This window comes from Polypterus senegalus, chromosome 1, assembly GCF_016835505.1.
Source record: "Polypterus senegalus isolate Bchr_013 chromosome 1, ASM1683550v1, whole genome shotgun sequence".
NCBI lineage: Eukaryota > Metazoa > Chordata > Cladistia > Polypteriformes > Polypteridae > Polypterus > Polypterus senegalus.
This window is the reverse complement of record NC_053154.1, coordinates 31,707,230-31,729,659: the sequence shown is the minus strand read 5'-3', so window position 1 is coordinate 31,729,659 and position 22,430 is coordinate 31,707,230. Positions and strand designations below refer to the sequence as shown.

The window sequence follows — 22,430 nt, the reverse complement described above, 5'->3', positions numbered from 1 at the left end:
CAGGTGAGATTTGTCTGTCCTCCACATCCGACTCCAACTCGCCTGAATGAGGTTGGGTGGTTTCTTTTATTTTGGACGTGGGAGTACTTCTGGTGCCAGGGCATAGCTCAGTGGAACCACTTCCAGGTCAATCGCAATTCCTATAAAGTAGGGAGAGTAACTCCCTGCAGTACTCTCTGGCGGTACCCATAAAGCTCAGCAGGGCTGCCTCATTGGACTACTGTTCCCAGCATTCCCTGTGGGTGTCTGAATGGGTACTGAAGCCCAGGGATGCTGCCATCCAGCAGATTTAGGGAGAATACAGCTTTTCAATGGATCCTGCCCAATCTCTCCATTATATTCACCTTGTGGGCAGTTAAGGGAATGGAGCCAATGCGTGCTGTCCTTTTCAAGACAAATAAAGTTCTGTCTATCTATAAACAGTTAATGCAATCCACAAAATGTCAAAACATAAAACATGCTTAAAGTAAAAATGTTTTATTGCATATTAATATCCATAAACATATCAGCACAATATTTCCTCATTTACTGGATTGAAAAAAGTGAACATTGTAACACCCATGGTTTAAAAAATGTACACAGTTTAAAAAAAATAAAATCCCACCATTAGGCATGTAAAGTTTAAAAAGTCTAACATATGAACATATTGTATATAAAGTTCATATTTTTATACATGATGCATAAATGTAATACTGTACTCCTCCAAAGTGTTATCTTTGAATATTCAAATTTTGGGTTCAGCCACCACTTCCTGTTTGGTGTCAAACTGAACGAGAGAGAGAGAGAGAGAGACAGAGAGAGAGAGTGATGGAACCTCTCATCAGTTATAAGAAGAAAACAAAATACTTTCACTTTTAAAAAAAATATTCAAATGAGATGAACAACTGTGGCAGCAGCAGCTGTGCATTTGTTTAATGTACCAAGAAAAACCGGCAATGTAAATTGAACAAAAAGAAACGGGAAATGTAAAAGGTCCGAGGAAGGAGCGGCAAACAGTTTGGCATTTTCACTGAAAAACAGCCAGTTTGCAAATTACATTTTTTAACATAGGCTAAAACAAACAAAAACAATCAAGGTTTTTTTTTTTTTTTCTTACCATTATTAAGATTTGCTAATTCATAACTGAAAGAAAAGCATATCTATGTTGGTTTTTGCCATCAATCAGATGATGACAGTATTTCCTATTGACTGACCTTGCTTTACAGCTGGAGTAATTTCTTTTCACATTTCCATCAAATAGCCACATAGACAAGGCCAAAAAAAAAAAAAGTAACTTTTGACCTCACATATTTTGAATTTAAGGCTGCAATGGACATAATTTGCATATCTGGCATTAATTTAGGCACTTTAAAGTAAAAATCAAAAAGCTCAATTTACTCTCTTAAACACCAAAGCAGCAAAAAAGAAAAGTTAGAAAAAATGACCCTGAATTCTCATCCCCCCAAAAAATACATTTTTCTGTTTAGGTCATCTCATGAGCAGCAATCACTTTTACAAATAAACATCAAAGTATAACTTACTAGCTACTGAGATTGACTTTTTGACATGTGACTAATAATAAATGAAAATGATGTTTAAATATACAGTATTAATAAACACACACCTTTTTTGAAAACACTGCTTCCTAAGAAGACCAGGGCCATCAGACCAGGGGTTATTGTTACAGTAATTACACTCACACAAAATTGACAGTTTATTACACACCCTGAATATATTGTCCAAACCATATTTGTATTGAAAATGCAGCTTACATCTCTATTAATTCAACATCTAACCATAGTGATAATGACATATAATGTAAAGTACATAATAAAAACTGCAAATAAAGAAAAACTTTGGTGATCCTCTCATAACAGAAAGCATACAGTACTTGAAACTGCTGTGCCGAATAAGAGCCAAGCATAGTGGCAAGATGATGACAGCTCACTGACAGGGCAGGTGGCCACCTAACTTTAAAAACCCAGGTGGCAACTGACACTTTCCATTTCATAATACAAAGTCAATCAACCAGATTCACTCATAAAAAAAAAAAAAGACACCAATCATTGGAAGAAGCCACAAGTAACCTTTTTGGATTCTAATACAACGGGATGCTTGCAGCTTCCTTCTTTTTTAAGGTGCATACACCAAACAATGTATGTAGGCAGAAATCAGACGTAGTTTCAAAGAGCACTGAATGATAAAGTGCTTTAATGTATGCTTAGCCATTCAGCATCGGCTACAGTGGTAAGGAAGAGGTGGTGGTGGTGATCATACAGTATTTTTTGACTTTTAAGGAAGTAGATCAATATGATTTGGCAATTGAAAAATACAAATAAATAGAAAAAGAACTGATTTAAAATCTAAAGATATACAAAGAAATAAATACACAAGCAATGGTGTAGGCATAAAGCACATGAGGCCATAAATATGCATATACAATTTTTCAAGCCTGGAAAGAATGACATCCTTAGCAAACTTCTCAACTTTTCCGTCCATTTCCTTTCATGTGCATCAACAGACAGTGCACTCCATATAATAATAATAAAAAAAAGTTGATTTTCCAGGCTAATACCATCAAATATCACGTCACAATGAGAAGATCCAGTCTACTTAGTGACACGACTCCATGATTCAGACCAACAGATATCTTCCTGTTGAAATCCCTGTGAAAATAAAAACATTACTAGCAACGTGAGCTTCTTACTACTGCTAGTAAGTCCCGTATCAAATGCTCATATTAAATCATAAACAAGCATATGGCATGGTGGTTAAGGTTTTAGACTTCTAGACTTAAGGTTCTGATCTCGCAACTGACACAGTGTTACCATGAGTCAGTCACTTCACCTGCCTGTGCTCCAAAGAAACACAACCAGTGGCACCTCAAAATGGTGCAAGACACCTTGGATAAAGGCATCAGCTAAATATTAAGTAATAATAAAGAAATACCACATTTGCTACAGTGGTCCACAACTTGCAGGTATGTAATTGCTTTTATAAATAGAATTTTTTTTTACGAGTGAATTATCTATAATTTCAGAATACATGGCTTCCAGTCAAAGTTACTTTTAAGAGCTCAGTTTGTTTTGCTCTTCTCTGCTGGATTTAGAAACATAACGTAATTGCCATGCTTGGTTACCCTACTAGAGAAACATGTGTAGGCGTTAGAGATACGCAGCATTAATGTTCAGTTAGAAAATATGTGCAAATTGAGATTGCATTCATGTCAACCTAGACCAGAATTTCAAAATGAATATCTTGTGGAATCTGTGTCATGAACAACTGAGGCTGTTTTGACAGCAAAGCAAGGTTCTGCACAGTTTTAGTACAGTATTCCTAATAATTTGCTCAGTAAGTGTGTGATTCCTGGGCTAAATAAAATATACATTGCAATGAACAAAATACAACCCAAAATGTAATTACCTGCAGTTTATCTGTGGCAATCATTCAGTCAAATGGATGTTCTGGACATGATGGTTTGACTTTACACCAGTCTTCTATGCACCTGCAAAAGAAAATGAACCAGTGAACTGCAGTGCACACTTGTATTACATATTAGTAATGTAGAAGAAAGTAGGGTGAAATGACACCTCTTAATGGCTAACTAAATAGATTAAAATGCAAGCTTTTATGGCAGCTAAGGCCCCTTCATCAGGCAAGGTGTAATCTTTAGTTAGCCAATAAAAGGTGTCATTTTACCCTACTTTCTCCTGTTTCAATCTATGGCTAACACAGTACAACATTCTACTGCTATGGACATATTAGTAATGCGTAATAACTGATAATAATGGTGGGTGGGTGTGGGTGTGCTCATCACTTGTCCAATACGGTCCCCACAGTGAAGCATGGCAGTGGCAGCATCATGCTGTGGGGGTGTTTGTCAGCTGCAGGGACAGGACGACTGGTTGCAATCGAGGGAAAGATGAATGTGGCCAAGTACTGGGATATCCTGGACAAAAACCTTCTCCAGAGTGCTAAGGACCTCAGACTGGGCTGAAGGTTTACCTTCCAACAAGACAATGACCCTAAGCACACAGCTAAAATAATGAAGGAGTGGCTTCACAACAACTCTGTGACTGTTCTTGAATGGTCTAGCCAGAGCCCTGACTTAAACCCAATTGAGCATCTCTGGAGAGACCTAAAAATGGCTGTCCACCAACGTTTACCATCCAACATGACAGAACTGGAGAGGATCTGCAAGGAGGAATGGCAGAGGATCCCCAAATCCAGGTGTGAAAAACTTGTTGCATCTTTCCCAAGAGGACTCATGGCTGTATTAGCTCAAAAGGGTGCTTCTACTAAATACTGAGCAAAGGGTCTGAATACTTAGGGCCATGTGATATTTCAGTTTTTCTTTTTTAATAAATCTGCAACAACTTCAAAAATTCCTTTTTTTTTGTCTGTCAATATGGGGTGCTGTGTGTACATTAATGAGGAAAAAAATTAATTTAAATGATTTTAGCAAATGGCTGCAATATAACAAAGAGTGAAAATATTGAAGGGGGTCTGAATACTTTCCGTACCCACTGTATATATAAAATAAATAAATAAATAAACAAAACCCACCATTGTTCACCTTAATTGATAACTATCAGTTCACCAGAATGAGCTGCATGCTCAGGTATATTTGCAAGTTTCCTAAATAGTGAAAATGAGTCACAGGCAATGCAAGTACAAGAAACTGTCAACTGTAGTGAGAACATTATGACTAACAGAAAGGGTAATAATTCAATTTTGATTCACTTTATTGTAAGCAGAACAGACTGGAATGCCACAGGAAGAATTCCATTTATCCCTTACTCTATCCCACACCCTTTTCTCATTAACAGCTGTGCGGAGTAATGCTTTTTGACAGGCAGTAACCTTAAAGAGCCACTAGAGGGTGTGAGCTGCTAAAGCACAGTTGCTTACCTTTTATGGTAAACACAAAGGCAGGCGAGTCGGGCGATGGTATCTCCCTTCTCAAGCTCCTCTAGACAAATGGAACACTCCCCTGAGTCTCTGACAAGAATGTCAGCTGTTAAAAGAGATACTCGGTTACAATAATGCAAGGTACACTGGAATAGTAAAACAGTAACACAAATAAAATATACCAACATAAGACTTCATATTTTGTTACCATTTTGATAACAATTATAATGATATTTGCTGGCTCTGGCTAAAGGATTCCAGGTCCTAGTATGCTCTGAAATCATGGTGGGTTAAAGCGAAGTGTGACGTTCAGCATATGGCTATGAAAGAATTGTCTCTACCATAAATGGCTTTGGATATGGGTAGGTGGCACCTTTATGTACTCTTTATAGACAGGAGTATTAAAAGGATCTCTTTGTGAGAAAAGAACCCTTAATTGAAACTCAACAGAATCATGACTCTTTGTTATTTGAGCTAATGTATTACTAAAAGATCTCATTCCTTAACCTGGATAATGATTTGACCAATGTTCATGCCAGGGCAGACAAAGTATATGGGTCTCCAACTGGTCCCAGCTACCATATCCAAACACTATATGGTGTTTAAACTACTAGTCTCAAATAAAAATAATGCTAAAATTAATAATTTGCAAAATAAAGCCATAACAACATAGGGTACAATATAAAAAAACATTTGGGACATCGAATTAATGGAGAGACTGGTAAATTTAGTGGGGCTGTTGAGCTTTATCACAGAAAGGAACCTCCTGAGGTTTAATATGCAGTGCCAAAATGGAATTGCATTAAACGTCAAGTACAGAGTGACTCGCCGGGCTAGACAGCGGGTATCTGAAAGCTGTTGTAAACAGCACAGGAGTGACACTCCACAATGCCTGGTAAGTCTGAGGATTTCATTAGGTGCCAGCACACTGCTAAAAGCAAGCAAGTAAGAAAGCAATAAACTTAAAATCAAACTTGTTTGGGCCTGAAAATTGAATTCAGAAGCCATGCACGGAGTTTTTTGTACAGGGTAACTCGCTAATCAGGAAACAATGTGTGGGAGCAGCTAGCGCAACAGGAAACCATAGTGAGAAGCAATGGTGCCTTAAAATGAAACAAGCACATTAGAAATGTGTGTTTTTTTTAGGTTACTGAACAAAATATATATAAACTTGTCGGTCAATACATACGGTACACACACACACACACATAAATGCATAGTATTAGGATTAAGAAATATGTCAAAGTGCACAAGTGCAGATCATACAGTGAAAGCTATGGATGTTTGTATTCATTTAAAATGTAAAGTATGGGCACACAAGTGTGTGTTTAACATTAGTATGGATATGTTTATATATGCTGTATATACAAACTGTACATTCCCACCGACACACAAACATACATATGTAAATGTATACTGAATGAAATGAAAGCATGATTGCAATATAGGGGGACATCCCTAAAATTGTAGGACCTAACTACAGTAAGCTGTGGTTACTCACTTTGCCTTTTCTCTCAGCAAATGTATTAACAAACACCAATAGGGCAGCACGGTGGCGGGTTTCCCGGGTCCTCCATGCGTGGAGTTTGCATGTTCTCCTCATTTCTGCGTGGGTTTTCTCCGAGTGCTCCGGTTTCCTCCCACAGTCCAAAGTCATGCAAGTTTAGGTGCATTGGCAATCCTAAATTGTCCCTAGTGTGTGCTTGGTGTGTGTGTGTGTGTGTGTGTGTGTGCCCTACAGTGGGCTGGCACCCTGCCCAGGATTTGTTGGCTCCAGTAGATCCCCGTGATCTTGTGTTAGGATATAGCGGGTTGGAAAATGACTGACTGACTGACTACACCAATATACACTGAATATCACTTGCTGAAAAATGTGTTGCTGATCATGACAGACAAACTCAAGCTGAACACATATGTAGTTTCAGGTTGACATTATCACATAGAATTTTAACAAGACATGACATTTAGTGTGTTTAAATTGTTTAATGATGTGGTCACACTACATTAGTTCAATTAATCTAAAAATGTCTCTCAATAGTCATCAGCATCGTTGGATTCTACACTTCATGTTCTTGTCAACCAGCTAGACACAGAATTGGTGCTCTGTAGTTGCCAAGAAAATTCTCAACCATGTTCTTGAATATGTTCCATACAATTTACTCCAGCCCCACTAGCAAATCTTCAAACTGCTTGTGTCTGATGACTTGTCTGATGTGTAGACCAACAAAAATGCCTTCCTGAATGTTGGCATAAGGCATTTGTAGAAATATCTGTCTCAATACTGAAATCCTTTACAATTCTTGTTCACTGCTTTCACAAAATTTTTCATTAGGAAAGGTTTTATATAAAGAAGACGCAAAAACTACCTTTATTGAGATGACAAGTGGTTGATGTGCCACACATTTCTGGCACTGAACCAAAAGCTTATGCATTAGTCAGTTCTTTTTGACATAGTGAGACTCTTTAGCATGGCTGTCCCATTCACAAATGAAACATCAGGACTTGGTTCATCTGAGCTGCATTCCCAGTAACAGTGCCACTTCATATAGATCATCAGATTTGTTATACTGTACAGTATATGTATAATTATAATATGACAGATGACCACAAACATAGGAAGATGTAATAAAATGATATGTGAAAGGGAAATTTAAAGGTGATTTTTGTGGTCAGGAGATACACCCAAGAAATGTTCAAGAAGCAAAATCTTTGTTGTCCAGTGTCTTGTAAAAGAATAAATGTGCACATACAGTAACTAATGACACAAAATCTGAAATTTAGCTGTCAGAGCTTTCTTAAATAAATGTGTAAATCACTGCTAACATAATATATCTCATAACAACACAATAAAACACTGACTCTCAAACCCTCTTAATTCAGAGCTGCTTGATGGTATCTCAGCAGCAGTGGTCACAAGGCAGGCCAGGCTATCACAGTGTCCACTCACAAACACATCTACACAGAGCCAATTTGGAAGCACCACTTAACCTAACCAGCACCAGAAAAGGCAGGAAAAGCAGATTATCCAGAGCGAAAAATAATCAGACACAAGGAGAATGTGAAAACCCCATAAGGACAACAAAACTGAGTGTGGGATTTGAACTTGGGGAGAAACAATTCTCTTTACTAAATACCACCTTCTCATACAGTTGTAGGTGGACAACAGGCCTCAAAATCCTGTGTGTCTACCTCTTCAAATGAAGAGAGGAACACATTAAAGAAAACAAGCCTTTCAAGTGGTGCAAAGAAGCAATCGGTGTTTGCTAACCATGAAATTCAGGCATTAAAACATAAATAGGTCATTTTTGTGAACATTTTATGAATAACATAAAAAAAACACACACAGTGCCTCAACTGTCAAAATGCCAAAGGTCAATAGCAAATGTTGAAGGGGTAGGGTTTCGGATCACTTTCTGTAAAAACATAAAAAGGAACAGAATAGGGTAGCAAAACTCATATTTATTACTGTAAAGAGCCGACAGGCATTGAAAATGGAGGGAAGTGTGGAAATCTCTTAGGTACAATTACTCTCATGCTACAGTGAGAGCAGTGAAGAAACAGGAAATGATACTCACTGTTGAAGGGAAGTCTGGGCCTTGTGAGGCAGCTGACCCAGTGCTCCTCAATGCGGCTGGCTGGGAAGCATTTTGTACATAATGCGCATTTCACAGCTGGAAAAAGAGGAAAAAAAAAAAAAACACGTAAGAAATTAACCGGCATGCAGGATAAAAAAAGATATCGCCTAAAATCACATTATTTGATTCATGAGCATAGAGTACAGTACTTCAAAAAAAAAAAACCAAAAACACACATGACAGTAATTGTAAAGCAATACATTAAATGACTAGGAAACATCATATCAGATAGAGATAACACGGTAAAAGTCAACAGGGTTATGAAACAAAGAAAGGAAACAGAAAAAAGGAAAAATTAAGGAAATAAATTACATAAAATGCTCAATTTGAAAAAAAAAAACAACTAAGTGTTGAAACTTCAGCCTTAATTTTTAATTTAGAGAATTCCTGAAACAGACTAGAATTACAAAAGAACTGAAGACAGGGTCACTAAACAGCAAAATGAGTGCCTGCCTAGATTTGAATAAGGTGGTTTGAGGCTAGAAAAAGAAATTAGGTCTGGCATTGCATCGATCATCTAGACTGGGCTTTATTAACAACTAGCAAAATACCCGCACTTCGCAGCGGCGAAGTACTGCCTTAAAATTTTTATTAAGAAGAAAATTAGACCTTTTTAAACTGAGGGAAAATATACCAATAATTATTTGTTAAGGATCTCTTTGTATACCACATTGTGAGTTCGGCCCTCTGGTTGTAATATGAATAAACTGTGCGCTGAGCTTACTCTTGAGCATGCAACGTACAGTTGGCCATGTGAACAGTAATCTTGTTCCAAATCTCACAGCTTGGTTTGCTGCTGTCATAATCGGTTTGAGTTTCATGGTTTGTTTCAATTATGACAGTATTTGTAGGACTTGTGTTGAAGAAACATTCGGCATCTGTCAAGCGTTGTAAGTATACAACTGGTTTAAATCGATAACTTCACATCCAGCTTTTGAGAGTTTAAACATTCATAAACATCAAAGTGTCCACTACTGAAATCGTCACCTGTCAATCTAAGATGTTTAAGAGGCATTGGCAGTTGTCGAAAGGTGTAAAATATTTGGCCATTTCGGTACACTTGAAAGCGACAACCGAACAATTCAGCGGCAGCCATCAACTCACATGCAGATGCATAGGTGAAGGGCTTAAGCATTTCACTCTTATAGTGCTCCTTTGTAGTTTGATTATCTCTTGTATCGTCATCAGTCCACACCTTGAACCTGTCCCAGTCATTCAATACATAAGACACAATGTTCCTCCGATATCAAGAGTGAGCCTGATATGGCCGTGCAATATGTAACAAAGAGAATGGAAAAGGTAGGTGCCATCTCCGGGCATGGAAACCACTCGGTAAGTGACAGTTCTTTGATCGATGGTGATCACCTCGATAGATATGTTAATGGGGGTACGGTTGGAATGATAAAGGAAATGGGTACCTGAACAATGTAAAGTAAGTCTAAAATACCTACAAAACAACTATAATCATAATAAATGAACAATAAAACAGCGGAGAAGCCGTGGATTAAATAAAAAGGCTGTAGTTATCAGCAGGGAGACGTGAATCCCGTGGCGAAGCAAGGAAGGGAATGTAGAGACTGGAGTGACGGACAACCTTATATAGTCAGGTAGTCAACAACGTGGGAGGCGTTGGGATGGGGGACCCAACGCCGCCTCACACGGTGACCGAGCTGCAGGCTATGGACGTATATATGTACCTAAGTAGGATTCAGTTAGCATTGGGAACCCGCGTACCAAATTTCTTGAAGATGGGCCCATAAGTAACAAAGACAGTTGAAAAGTTCAATATGGCGGCCGACAGTGGCATCATACCACCGAAATAAGTACCAAATTTCAGCCTTCTACTCATACGGGAAGTTGGAGAATTAGTGACGTTGGAAAGCTCAATGTGGCGGCTGACAGTGGCGTCATACCACCGAAATAAGTATGTACATTGGTTTCGGTTAGCGCAGGGAAGCCACCTACCAAATTTCATGAAGATGGGGCCATGAATAAGAAAGTTCAACATGGTGGACGTTGTTGACCGTTATGACCGTTACGCATAGATTTTCGAAATGAAACCTGCTTAACTTTTGTAAGTAAGCTGTAAGTAATGAGCCTGCCAAATTTCAGCCTTCTACCTACACGGGAAGTTCGAGAATTAGTGACATTGGAAACTTCAATATGGCGGCCGACAGTGGCATCATACCACTGAAATAAGTACGTACATCGGTTTTGGTTAGCGTAGGGAAGCCATTTACCAAATTTCGTGAAGATGGGGTCAACCTTCTACCTACACGGGAAGTTGGAAAATTAGTGACGTAGGAAATTCAATATGGCGGCCGACAGTGGCGTCATACCATCGAAATAAGTACGTACATTGGTTTCGGTTAGCGTAGGGAAGCCGCCTACCAAATTTCATGAATATGGGGCCACGAATAAGAAAGCTCAACATGGCGGACGTTGTCGACTGTTACGTGTAGAATTTCGAAATGAAACCTGCTTAACCTTTGTAACTAAGCTGTAAGGAATAAGCTTGCTAAATTTCAGCCTTCTACCTACACGGGAAGTTTGAGAATTAGTGATGAGTGAGTGAGGGCTTTGCCTTTTATTAGTATAGATACTATCACACAAAGTGGAATTATGGAACTTGCTGGTGGCCTTTGGATAAACAAAACAAATACTGTATATAATATATAGTACTAGGGGGCTCTGTCCCCTACTCGCTTCGCTCGTCAACCCCCAGGCGGGCGCTATGCGCCTGCCACTTCACATCTCTGTTGCTCGCGTATGTGGATTTCACTTTCGCAAAACAACAAATCTTTAAATTCTCGCAGATACTTTCGGAAGAAACAGTACTTTTCTCTGATCGCAAGACGAATTAGATAATCTACAAGTCTCCAACTTAAAGTTTAAAGCCGAACACTATCTACATACTTCTGTCATATCACCTATGTCCAGATCTTCGATCTCTTTTTGCTGTTCTGTTATTTTAACAATTTCCATTTGTTTGCGCTAATGCAATGTTTTTTTTGAGTTTTTTGAGACTTTCGAATTTTAGTACTTCCATAATCTCTAACCTGCTCTGCATGTGTATCGTGCCAACGTTTTTGAACCTCTTTACGACATTCTACATTGTCTTCTATTCTTTGTCTTATTTCTGACCCTGTTTGGAGCCGAGAGTGTAGGAACTGTGTCTGACAATAACATTCACATGAATGAGAAGTGAGTGGACCATGGGCGTGGTTGTAAATGTTTGAGAGGAGGGCCGGACTTGTTAAAATCTCTTTGCAAAAAAAGTCTGGTCTCGCAGGACCTGAAATAATCTCTTGCAGGAGTTGAAATTATCTCTGAGAAAGTCTTGTCTCAGGATTTTCTTTTATAATAGAGAGATATATAAATTGTGTTTATTAATATATACACACAAATGCATAAAGATGCTACATCCAGACTACAATGATTTTGTTTAAAAATACTAACAGATAGCTAATGTGAATCTCCATTTTTGCCTTTCATCCACACTACTGGTACAACTGAAAAAGTCAAAAACACCAGCTCGGATCTACAATGTGGGTGAGTGAAAATGTAGACTTTTCAAAATGCAGACTCTTATTGTGCTCTGATTTTCTCATGCTAGTAACATACCTTCCTAGATTGGTTCCTGCTAATTAAAATGTATCATTCCCTGATTTGTCAGCCTTTGCGGAAGAAATCTATATTATAACATAGAGGACATAGGGGAATTGCTTTAAAAGGCGCTTTTTGCGTTGCTTACCTGCACACATCTAAACAGCATTATGAATAGTGAGAATGCTGCACACAAGTAATTTACTGGTCACTCGATGTTTTGTGATAAATACCCATGCTGACGGCATTACCAGCTCTTCAAGGATTAGGTGAGCATCTACATCATATGCGTTTTCAGTGTTTTTAGAGTGGGTGGAGATACTTTTGTGAACCATGCAAAAACATTAGTATGAATGGCGATTGTTGTTTAAAAATGTCAATTTTAAATTAAAGCATAACAGTGTGGACATAGCATTAGAAAAGAAGCACAATGCTCATTGTTGGTGAAACAGCAATAAACAAATGAGAATAATAAGAAACAAAAACCATTCTACAACAAAATTAATAGAAAAAGAATAACTGCTGATGGAAGGACCGGAGGGGAGGACATATTCTGGGCAATACCTCCCCCGGAACACAACAGGGCAAACCCCCTGGCTTACACCGGGGCCACAGGTTTGGAGCTTAGAAGTTCAACCCTGCTGGGGCCTGTGGCCACTGCTGGGGGCTGCCTGGACATTTCCGAAGCCCTGGACTGTAGCACTTGTGTCACACTCGGAAGAGCTGCAGGAAGAGGATCGGAGAGCACTTCTGGGCACACTATAAAAGAGGCTGTCTCATTCCGTTCAGAGAGCCAGAGTTGGGAGGAGGAAGACAAAACTTTCTGGGAGAAGAGTGGAGGTGGTAGAGAAAATGAAAGAGAAAAAAAAAAGAAAAGTGAGAGGGAGAGAAGGGACTGAGCAGTATTGCTGAGGGTAATTGTGTAATGTGCTCTTAAGTGGGGAGTGGAAAACAGAGCTGCTCCACGAAGAAATAAACTGTGTGTTGTTTTGCACTTGTGTCTCTGTGCCTGTCTCTGTCCGGGTTTGGGGAGCAGTACGGCCCCAGTATACCACACTGTGAACATTGTAAACAGTTGTCTTGCAGTCCTACACTACCATATGTGGCTTCATCTTGTAGCCAGCACTTATTGACGCCTCTGGTGCACAACGCAAATCAGCCTCTAGATCTGCGATCCTCTGAGACATTACAAGGGCCTGTTAAAGTTGCTGGCCATTGGAGGACAGAGGGCCACTTCTCTGGATACTGCAGTCTAAGGCAAGAGAAAAGGCAGTCCAAGGCAGAACCTGAACACCAGCATATCCTCAGCAGAGTTGTGGTTACAGCAGCTGTATGTGGCCTGGTACTGTCCTGCTGTAGGGCTTAGCTTAGGTAGGAGGTGTGAGCAGACAGCCTCTGGCAGACGGCCTTGCTCTAAAAGCAGCAGCACAGCACCTGCTACTCCCCGTCTTGTCTGGCATTGCACCTGTCAGTTGTTCTAAAATTCTCTCTCAGATAGGCCAGTGTGATCAACTCAAGGGTAAACAGATCTTTGACTGTCCTACTAGTTTGTTGAACCCTTGTGTGCAGTCAGGATACAGTGAAGCCACTTAATCCAGTGTTTGATAATGCTGGCACAAGACCAGCCTGTCAAGAGCAAACCAAAAGGCACTCTTGCTCGAGTCTGGTGACATTTGAAGCATTATGGAATGCACAGAAATCAGGCTAATTGTGGCCTTTGACGTGGGGTGACCTAAGCCTTGGGGTTAAAAAAAAAAAATAGATGACCTGATCAGAAATTGTTCCACTGGATCCTTTTTATGTACATGTACAAGGTATACCTGATGAGCTTTCATGTGTTGGTCAGAAAGCCAAAAACAACACTGAGATGACCAAAACAGGCAAGGTTCAATTTGCATACAAGTTTGTGAAACCGACACTACAATTAGTTTTACAGGCACATTTTCTTTTGGGTAGAAAATAATGAACATTGCTTTGTAAAGCATCATTTACACTGCAGCTGCTTAACACATGTTATATACATCACACCAGTAAAATCAATATTGATGCCTCCTGTTTAAATAAGTATGAAGAAATACAGAATTTTTTTTTTTTTTTTTTAATGTGACAGGCTGCATATTTTCCATATGAAGACACAAAAACACACCATTGTGCACATTACTGTGTTTCCTCAACAGTAACTGTCATTCCACTGCTGTAATCTAATCTGCCGGATCTCTCCCTTCACACGCTTGTTACCTAGCACCTTATCCTATTTGAGAATATGCACACTTCAGGTAATTTATTTATTTCACTAGAGAGCTTTATTTAAATACTAAATGGCATGTAGATACATGCAGAATTAATGCATGCAAAAGCTTCCAGACAGAAAGTAAATTATTTTCTTCTTGTTGTGAATGGCACAGATTTCACTGGAACTGAAACACAATTTATTTCCCTGAATTCTGATGCAAATTCAATTTTGTGTGAATCGTGTCACTCATCACTATACTCCACCTAGAACTATAGTTTCCTCAATTCCAGATAGCATGTGTGAGTAAAACATTTAAATAATGGAATATTGAAAGTGAGCACTGTGAACAGGAACTAATGAAGCAGCAATTAATACTGCAGTTCACTTTTTGCTTTAGGTTTCTTTCTAATCATTTCAGGAAGACAAGTTCTCTACAAGTTTTTTTCAGAGTCAAGAGTTTTTGATTACTTTGTGATGAAGACAGCTCAATGCAGATTTTTTTTTTTTTTAACAAGGTACATAGTCCTGGCCGACATCGGCATGTAACTTGCAAGCAATGACCTCAGCAAGAATGGGCAACTTTCATCACAAATGTAGTCTTTTGAAGTATTTCGGTTAGTTTGAGGTGCAAGACTAACCAAAAGCATGGACAGCTTCATTAAAATCTTCAAACAAATCAATCCAGATTTCTCACTCATGGCACAAATGACCAGACTCAAACTATCCTAACTTTGGACACATTATATGAAGTCCCAGCTCTCTGAAAAAGACTCTAATAGTGGGAAAGGTAGAAGGAAAGAGATGAAGAATACGACCAGCAGCAAGGTGGATGGATTTAGTTATAGAGGTGACACGTGCACCTTTGGGAGACTTGAAAGGACAGGTTAAGGACTAGTTTGTATTGAAGAAAATCTATTGATGTGGTCATTAGGAGTCAAAAACGAGTGGACGGCACATAACCAACACCTTGCTAGTATTTCAAGTGAATAGGAAAGCACAGTATATGCTACACTCCTTTAACTACATATTATAAATGGCACCATGCTTTGTTGCGAGTATAAAGGTGCATGAAACACAGGCAGTGAATGGCTGGGCTATGGAGAATTATGACAAAGTTAGAAGAATCGTTATTCTTCTCAATAGTTTGGGTTGGTTTCAGATAGACGAGAATGTCAATGCTTACCCTTGACTCTTAATGGCCATCCCAACCTTTGGCATTTATTTTCTGTTATTAGAGGGTGGTTTTCCAGAGTAACAATTCCCTGTTCAAAGTTCCAGAAGTGCACAACCAATGTTCTAATGAGCAGGGCAAGGAAATGATGTGTATGCCAAGGTGTTTGCCCGGTCAAAACTCCAAAAGGGCATTCATCCTGTGTTAGACATCACTACTATCAACAAGCACTTCGGTTTATCACCTCTTATTTTAGGATTTTTACAAAATGATGCAACTTTAAAGGACAAAAGTTCACCTGGATACAAATCTCCTTTTGTGACAAACCAAGGAACTGTGACCTCATTTTGTTGGTCATTACTCAAGGCACGAGTTTAATAACTTTCAGGCAGGAAAATGGCACCACATTTTCTTTGCGGACTAAAGGGTTGCAATATTGCACACCATGATAATGTTCTCAATAGCACACAGAGTAAAGTGTTCAAAATTGTTTTAGAAAAATAAAAGATGACCAGGAAATGAAGGTAGCAAAAAAAAAAACAAAGCTGTGAAAATCATACTTTTAACAGGCAGGGGACGGGAAACCATAAGATCACACGCAAAACTGCTCCCCAAAGCCCAAACCGGAGGTCAAAGTGAAAGAAACACGCTAACGGTTCTCACACTAACTTGCATTCTTACCCATCATTAACATTTTTTTTCTTTCATAATTTATCCAGTGCTCTGTTAACACAATATTGTCTGCCACACCATTTGAAGATATAGTAAATGGCATGCCTCAAAAGGTGTCCAGTTCCATGGCTAGCAATGGATGCTGTTGTTATAAATGACATGGCCATGGCCATCTGAACACAGCACAGAATTGTGATGATCACAAGAAATAAAAAACATCTAAGATGGCACTATAGTGACCCCACCAACATATAACAATGTCAGAAGATGCTCCAAAACAGAAACAAAAAAAATCCTTTAGATACCAAAGCAGATTCATCTAAAAACAAGAATATCTCCTCCCAACTTTCTGATTCATAGATAAGGCAAATATGAAAACACAAAACATCAAACTGACCTGTAAATATGTTACAACCATCTCTAAATAATTCTGAGGAGCACTGCCAAATTAATTAATAAGCAGTCAAACCACAATTTTTTTTTTTATTAAAATTGTCCACCGTAACTTAAAGGCAAGGGAGTCATACAAGATGTTCACATTGTCATCTGGCTACTCCAACTGTCCTGCAATGAATTAATGAGGGAAAAATGTGGGCCAGCAGGCCAGACAGATGTCATGCTGTCCTGGCCAGGAGGCATGAGTGCACATCACAGCCTGTCTGTCAAATGGGTGAGTTTGCCGCAGAGACATAATTAGAGTAGAATACTGCAAGGCTGACGCCTTAATTCTAGTTTCAGCTCGAGGCAAAGCCATGAGTGAAGCAGACTTGAAAATGGACAAAACGCTCAGCTCAGCACTTGCACAAGTCTGCTCAGATTACCTGGGAACTGAGCAATGATCTTAAAAGAAAAAAAAAAAAATGATTGTAAGCATATAGGGAGCTCAGAGAGACACATCTGCTAAAATGGCAAAAGCAGAAGTGTTGTGTTTCAATTATCTTTTTTATTTTTCGGAGTGGCATTAACTAACTCATCTTTGTATTTTTATTTTCCCCATTGAAAAATGTAGTACTCTTGTCAACTTCTCCTTTTGGACATTAAAAAAAGAAAAAGAAAAACCCTTGAAGAAGATTTGAGCCTTTACAAAAACAAGTCTGTAAGTCAGTTACCGAAGCAAACAAATCTTGTTGTAAGATGGCACAGCTGCACTACAGAGAGGAAATTTGGTAACTCTGCAGTTCATTTTTTAAAACCCATTATAGAAGATGGACTGTTTAAATTGGTTAGCCTGCAAACAACGTTTTACCCCTTTGAAAGTGACCATTTCCTGCTCATGAACATGCTCTGAAAAATGTCTTATGTTCTGCATAATCTTTGAATCTTGATGCTCACACAATCTTCTCAATGATGGACTTCCTGACCAACAGACAGCAGTTTGTGAGGCCGAGTGACTGTGTTGTCAGAGACGGTGGTGAGTAATACTGGAGCACCTCAGGGAACTGTCTTGTCCCCCTTCATGTTTACCCTTTATACAACAGACTTCCAGTACAATACCAGCACTTTTCATCTACAGAACCTGAACTCAAAAGACGCACAATGCCTGAAAAAATGTATCAGGAAACAATGGCTGGACACACTAGGAGCTGTTATGGAAATTAGGATGATGGCACAATTGGATGCTATCATGAAAAATCTCCATCCCCTCCAGAATGTGATCTCTTGAAGTACTTTTAGCCACAGTGTGCCAAGAAGGGCCTCTGGTGGTCTTATCTGCACACTGCTATCAGGCAATTCAATGCCTCCAACCAAGTTTATTTTTCTTAATTTATTGATTGATTGGCTGTATTATTTGTCCTGTGAGTCTATATACTTGTTTATATGTTTGTGCTGCTGTATGCATCTGAATTTCCCCATGGGTTTAATAAAGCATTTATCTAATCTAATCCAAGTAGTAAACCAGGAAGAAGAAAGCTTTAGGACATGGAAATAAAGGTACACCTTTTATCCTTTCCCTTGTCTTTATGAAGAATTCTCACAGTGCTGGTTTTACTCTTAATTTACCAAACTGTTCTCAGATAATGTTTGGCAGAAGAGCAACCACAAACAACAATTTGCCAATTTCTCGACTAATTACTTGCTCTGCAGAAAACTGCCTACAACATGCTCTCAGAAGTTAAACTCCTCATGATATCATTAAGAAAGAGATTTGAGAAGCAAAGAAAAATTCAGCCAGAAACCAACTCAGTCTTTTCAACTGCATTCTGAAACATTCTTGCTTGTGTCCATTTCTTCAAAGTTCATTTATGCACAACGCCTCACGTGTTAAGCAGGTTTTGTCGTGTACACCCACTTATCTTATGAGGATCTATGTAATAATAGAACAAAATAAGCTTATGGAAAAAATCCTTATGAGAAATGCAGTGCAGCTGGTGAGAGAGTATTAATAATAAGTATATGGTGAAACTAAATTAAAAGACACATTTCTCTTAGGTAAAGGTTATCGTGTTTATAATAAGAAAACACAACAGATAAATCCTTTAATACTAAAGGCCAAAAGTTTAAGTTTAATTCAAGGTCCTTGATTGCTGAATGACTTAAAAAAAAAACAACTATCTAAATCCTGAAAAACAGGGGATTATCATCATAAAAAGGGCCATACAAACCAAAACACGCCATAGCCATCATCTGAAATAATTATCTAAAGTTGTATGTTTTACATTAGAAACATCTATTTGTTCAAATTTATTTGTACATGGATATACTGTATGGATTAAATATTCTTGCAACTTCACATATGTTCTTCTATAAGATAGCAAATGATGTCCGCTGTCTAGCATTGGACATTTCAAAAGTGATTATTATAATAAACTAACTTACTTAAGTACATATTTTTACATATTTCTCAAATCATGGTGTTAAGGTTAAACTAGCAAAGTGTGTTGGGCAGAGTTTGGTTCTCATGACTCATTCAAGTTCCATGTTATTTGGTGGCAGTTGGAAACCCTGTAATAATCTACAGTGTATCGGATCATTGAAAACCTTTTGTTTGTTAATTTTACTTTCACCGGTTCCCCCGTTCCTCATTTTTGTTTGTGGAGTTTTTGTGCCTTTTAGGCTGAATTTACATTTCAAGTAAAGCCACTCCAAATGATGTCAAAGACTATGTCTTCAGTTATGGAGTACTTCAGCTTCACAAATGGTTGCTTGAAGAATGTGTTTAAATACTCTGTCCCTCAGGTTGTGCTTTTAAGTGCCAACACGATTGTGACAAGTGCCTCTTCTAAAAACACATTGTGTGACAAAACCTCTTGGGAATAATCTGGCCTTCAACGCCTCTGTCCTCTTAGCTGTCTGTGACACCGGTGATCCTATCAACCCACCAATTGTGGCTTTGTTAGACTGTGTATGTTCATCTATTACTGACAGTAAGGGTACTACTAGGGTTCTTGGCTTCTACTTTACAGTTTACATCCGTGTTTTATAGATGTGTACTTTCCTGCTAATGACTCTGATGTATTTTACCAATTTGGACTTCAATTTGTAAATTGCCTTGGATAAATTTGTTTGTGAAGGTTGTTCAGATGACAAACAGCTCAGCAATCATTAAAATCCAACATTTAACAGGTTCAACAGTTCTTTTTTCAGGTACGCTTAAAGACTGACTAAGAAGCGTGGCTGGATTAATAATTGTGTTTGACCAATCACAAGCTAGGACACCTGGACAATATTCTCTGCACATTTTGCGTAGCCTCCCAGTGTACTACAGGAAGAATGAAAAGGCACTTCGCCCGTTTTCTCTTTGATTTCATCAATTTATATACATATCGTATGTGAAATTAGGCACTGCCAAAAGTATGAGCTGCCACTTTCTAATACGCATTGTTATGACTGCATGCAAGTTTAGGGAGGATGTAGAAGGAACTATTCACAAGTTAAACTTACTCTCCTCTTGTCCTCTTCCAACACTAAAGTGGAGGAGGGCACCTCAGAAGACGAGGGACATCCCACCCCTTCTAGCTATAAAAGAAAAAGCGAAACCAGAACATCCATTCCAAAGAACGTGACTGTTGGAGCTGGACTGCACTCAGAACCATTTCAATGTCGGTTGATAATAAATATTTGCATTTTAGATTAGCTGCCAATTCCAAATTAGCTCTGTGTGAGTGGGCTTTGAAATGAACTGAGGTCTATCTTAGGGTCGGTTCCTACCTGGCTCTTTTGACCCTGATGTGTATTGTGCAGGTTTTGCAAATGTTATCTTTTGTTACTTTACTGTTAAAATATATTAAAACCATACAAACAGAAAGTGTACACCTGAAAAATTAAATAGCAAAATATTGTATTTTTTTTTAGTTGCATAGTATATATGGAGTTCAGCATACTTTAAAATATTCTTCATTAGATTAAAGTGGATGACCAAAATATTAAGAAATTTTCATAAAAATAATAAAAAAAATAAAAACCTTCTGAGCTAATTTACCATCAATATTACAGTCATAGACTTGTCTTTAAAACACTGAATGACAATGACGGAGGGAAAGTATATAAAATCTTCAACAGTGGATGATGCATATATTGCTTCTGAATGTACACATAAAATGAGTGATACTACAGATATATGGAAAAACATGGATCCATTCATTTCCTTATTCCAGATTAGCCTAATCCAGATTTACGAGGAGCTTGGGCCCATTTTATGGTTAAGTACAAGGAATTGGATTAGATGCATTTATTTATTTATATAGCACATTTTCATACAAATGATGTAGCTCAAAGAGCCTTACAAGATGAAGAAAGAAAAAAGTAACAAAGCATAAAGTAAGGTCCGATGGATAGGACAGAAAAAACAAAAAACTCCAGAGGGCTGAAAAAAACAAACAAACAAAATCTCCAGGGGTTTCAGGGGCCATGAGACCACCCAGACCCCACTAGACACCACCCAGCCCCCAACACACATACATGAATATATTAAAGAGTGAAAAGATATATCACATACACAAAGGGAAAAATAAAATATAACTGGATAAAATTTAAAACAATCTTGGAGCCAGCAACAGGCAGCTTTATTGTACAATCGGGGCAGACAAGACAAGGCCAACAGCCGAGTCAGTAAATTCAAGGACATCAACTTCTCCTCCATTCTTATGAAAACACCCTGGTGTGTAAGGAATTGTCCTCATGCGGTGGAGATAAAGATTCACTAACAAAAGAGAGACATGAATTTTACTAAAATACATTAGCCAAGACTACAATATAGTTCTAATTGGGTAATGGCTGGCTATGTTGAAACATGTACAATAGGAGCCAGGCAGTAATAAAATGTATATATTTATTTAAAGAGATTCTGTAAAAATCCAAAATCCCCCCCTTGAGACAATTAAAGTTCTGTCTATCTAAAGTTTTTAAATACAAGCATGCCCAGCCACAGCACATGCTACCCTCAGAGGAACTAAAGACCATAAGCATTACAAACATTGAAGTTTTCACATAACTAACTTGTTCAGGCAGGACTCACTTCAGGCACGCAGTGAAATAAATAGAGAAATGAAACTGGGCTGACTCAAAAAGCCACAATGAAACACACACACAACTGTCTGTCTGAATTTGACAATAGGAGCAAGGCAGACAGATGAGAAAACAAGGAAATGCCCAGGCCAGGTGAAAGCAGGCAGGAAGGCAATAAAAACACAGACCCTCCACTTCTTGGGTGATTCACGTAGACAGTCACACACTGCATTCACTGCCTTTAACACCAATAAAAGCAGTTGCGAAAACACCAGGTTTAACTCTGAAGGTTTAACTCTGGGGCTGACAGACATGAATGGATGGCATTACAGTTAAAACCTCAAGAAATAAAAATACAGCATGCTGATGGTGTGTCAGGTGTTGAGGGGGCTTATACAAAGATAACAGTGGCTGAATTGCAAAGTGAGAAAATAGAGAAAAGCAATTCAAAGATACACGGACAGCCCCAGCCCTCTGGGTATTCCCTCCAAAGACACACACACACACACACAAATTGTCCATAGTGGAACTGGCCTAGTTCTACCCACTTTTACTTTCTACAAGGGCTTTTGGGAAATTCTATGATGACGTTTGAAAGAATTTCAACTATCAACATACAACATCCATAAATGAATATGTTTGACTTGGGAAAAGGCAGTATCAGCTTTCAGAAAAGCTATTTTTATGGCAGATGCCGAAGTGAGCTGTAGCTCCAGTCTGCCAATACTGCAGTAAGCAGAGACCCCAAAAGCACCACATGTAGCTAATATGGGTTTTA

At 38.5% G+C, this 22,430-nt stretch overlaps 1 protein-coding gene across 1 annotated transcript in view; it reads right to left on the bottom strand.

Annotated features, from left to right (window-relative positions):
* Nucleotides 1–458: 458 nt before the first annotated feature.
* The window catches only part of LOC120523884, a 50,601-nt gene continuing 28,629 nt past the window's right edge, over nucleotides 459–22,430 (bottom strand). The window contains exons 2-5 of the mRNA XM_039745581.1: nucleotides 8,466–8,561; nucleotides 4,891–4,996; nucleotides 3,403–3,484; nucleotides 459–2,645 (exon numbers count right to left, since the gene is read on the bottom strand). Coding sequence (XP_039601515.1) covers nucleotides 3,427–3,484; nucleotides 4,891–4,996; nucleotides 8,466–8,561 — 260 coding nt within the window. The 3' untranslated portion in view covers nucleotides 459–2,645; nucleotides 3,403–3,426. The remainder of the gene's footprint in view (nucleotides 2,646–3,402; nucleotides 3,485–4,890; nucleotides 4,997–8,465; nucleotides 8,562–22,430) is intronic.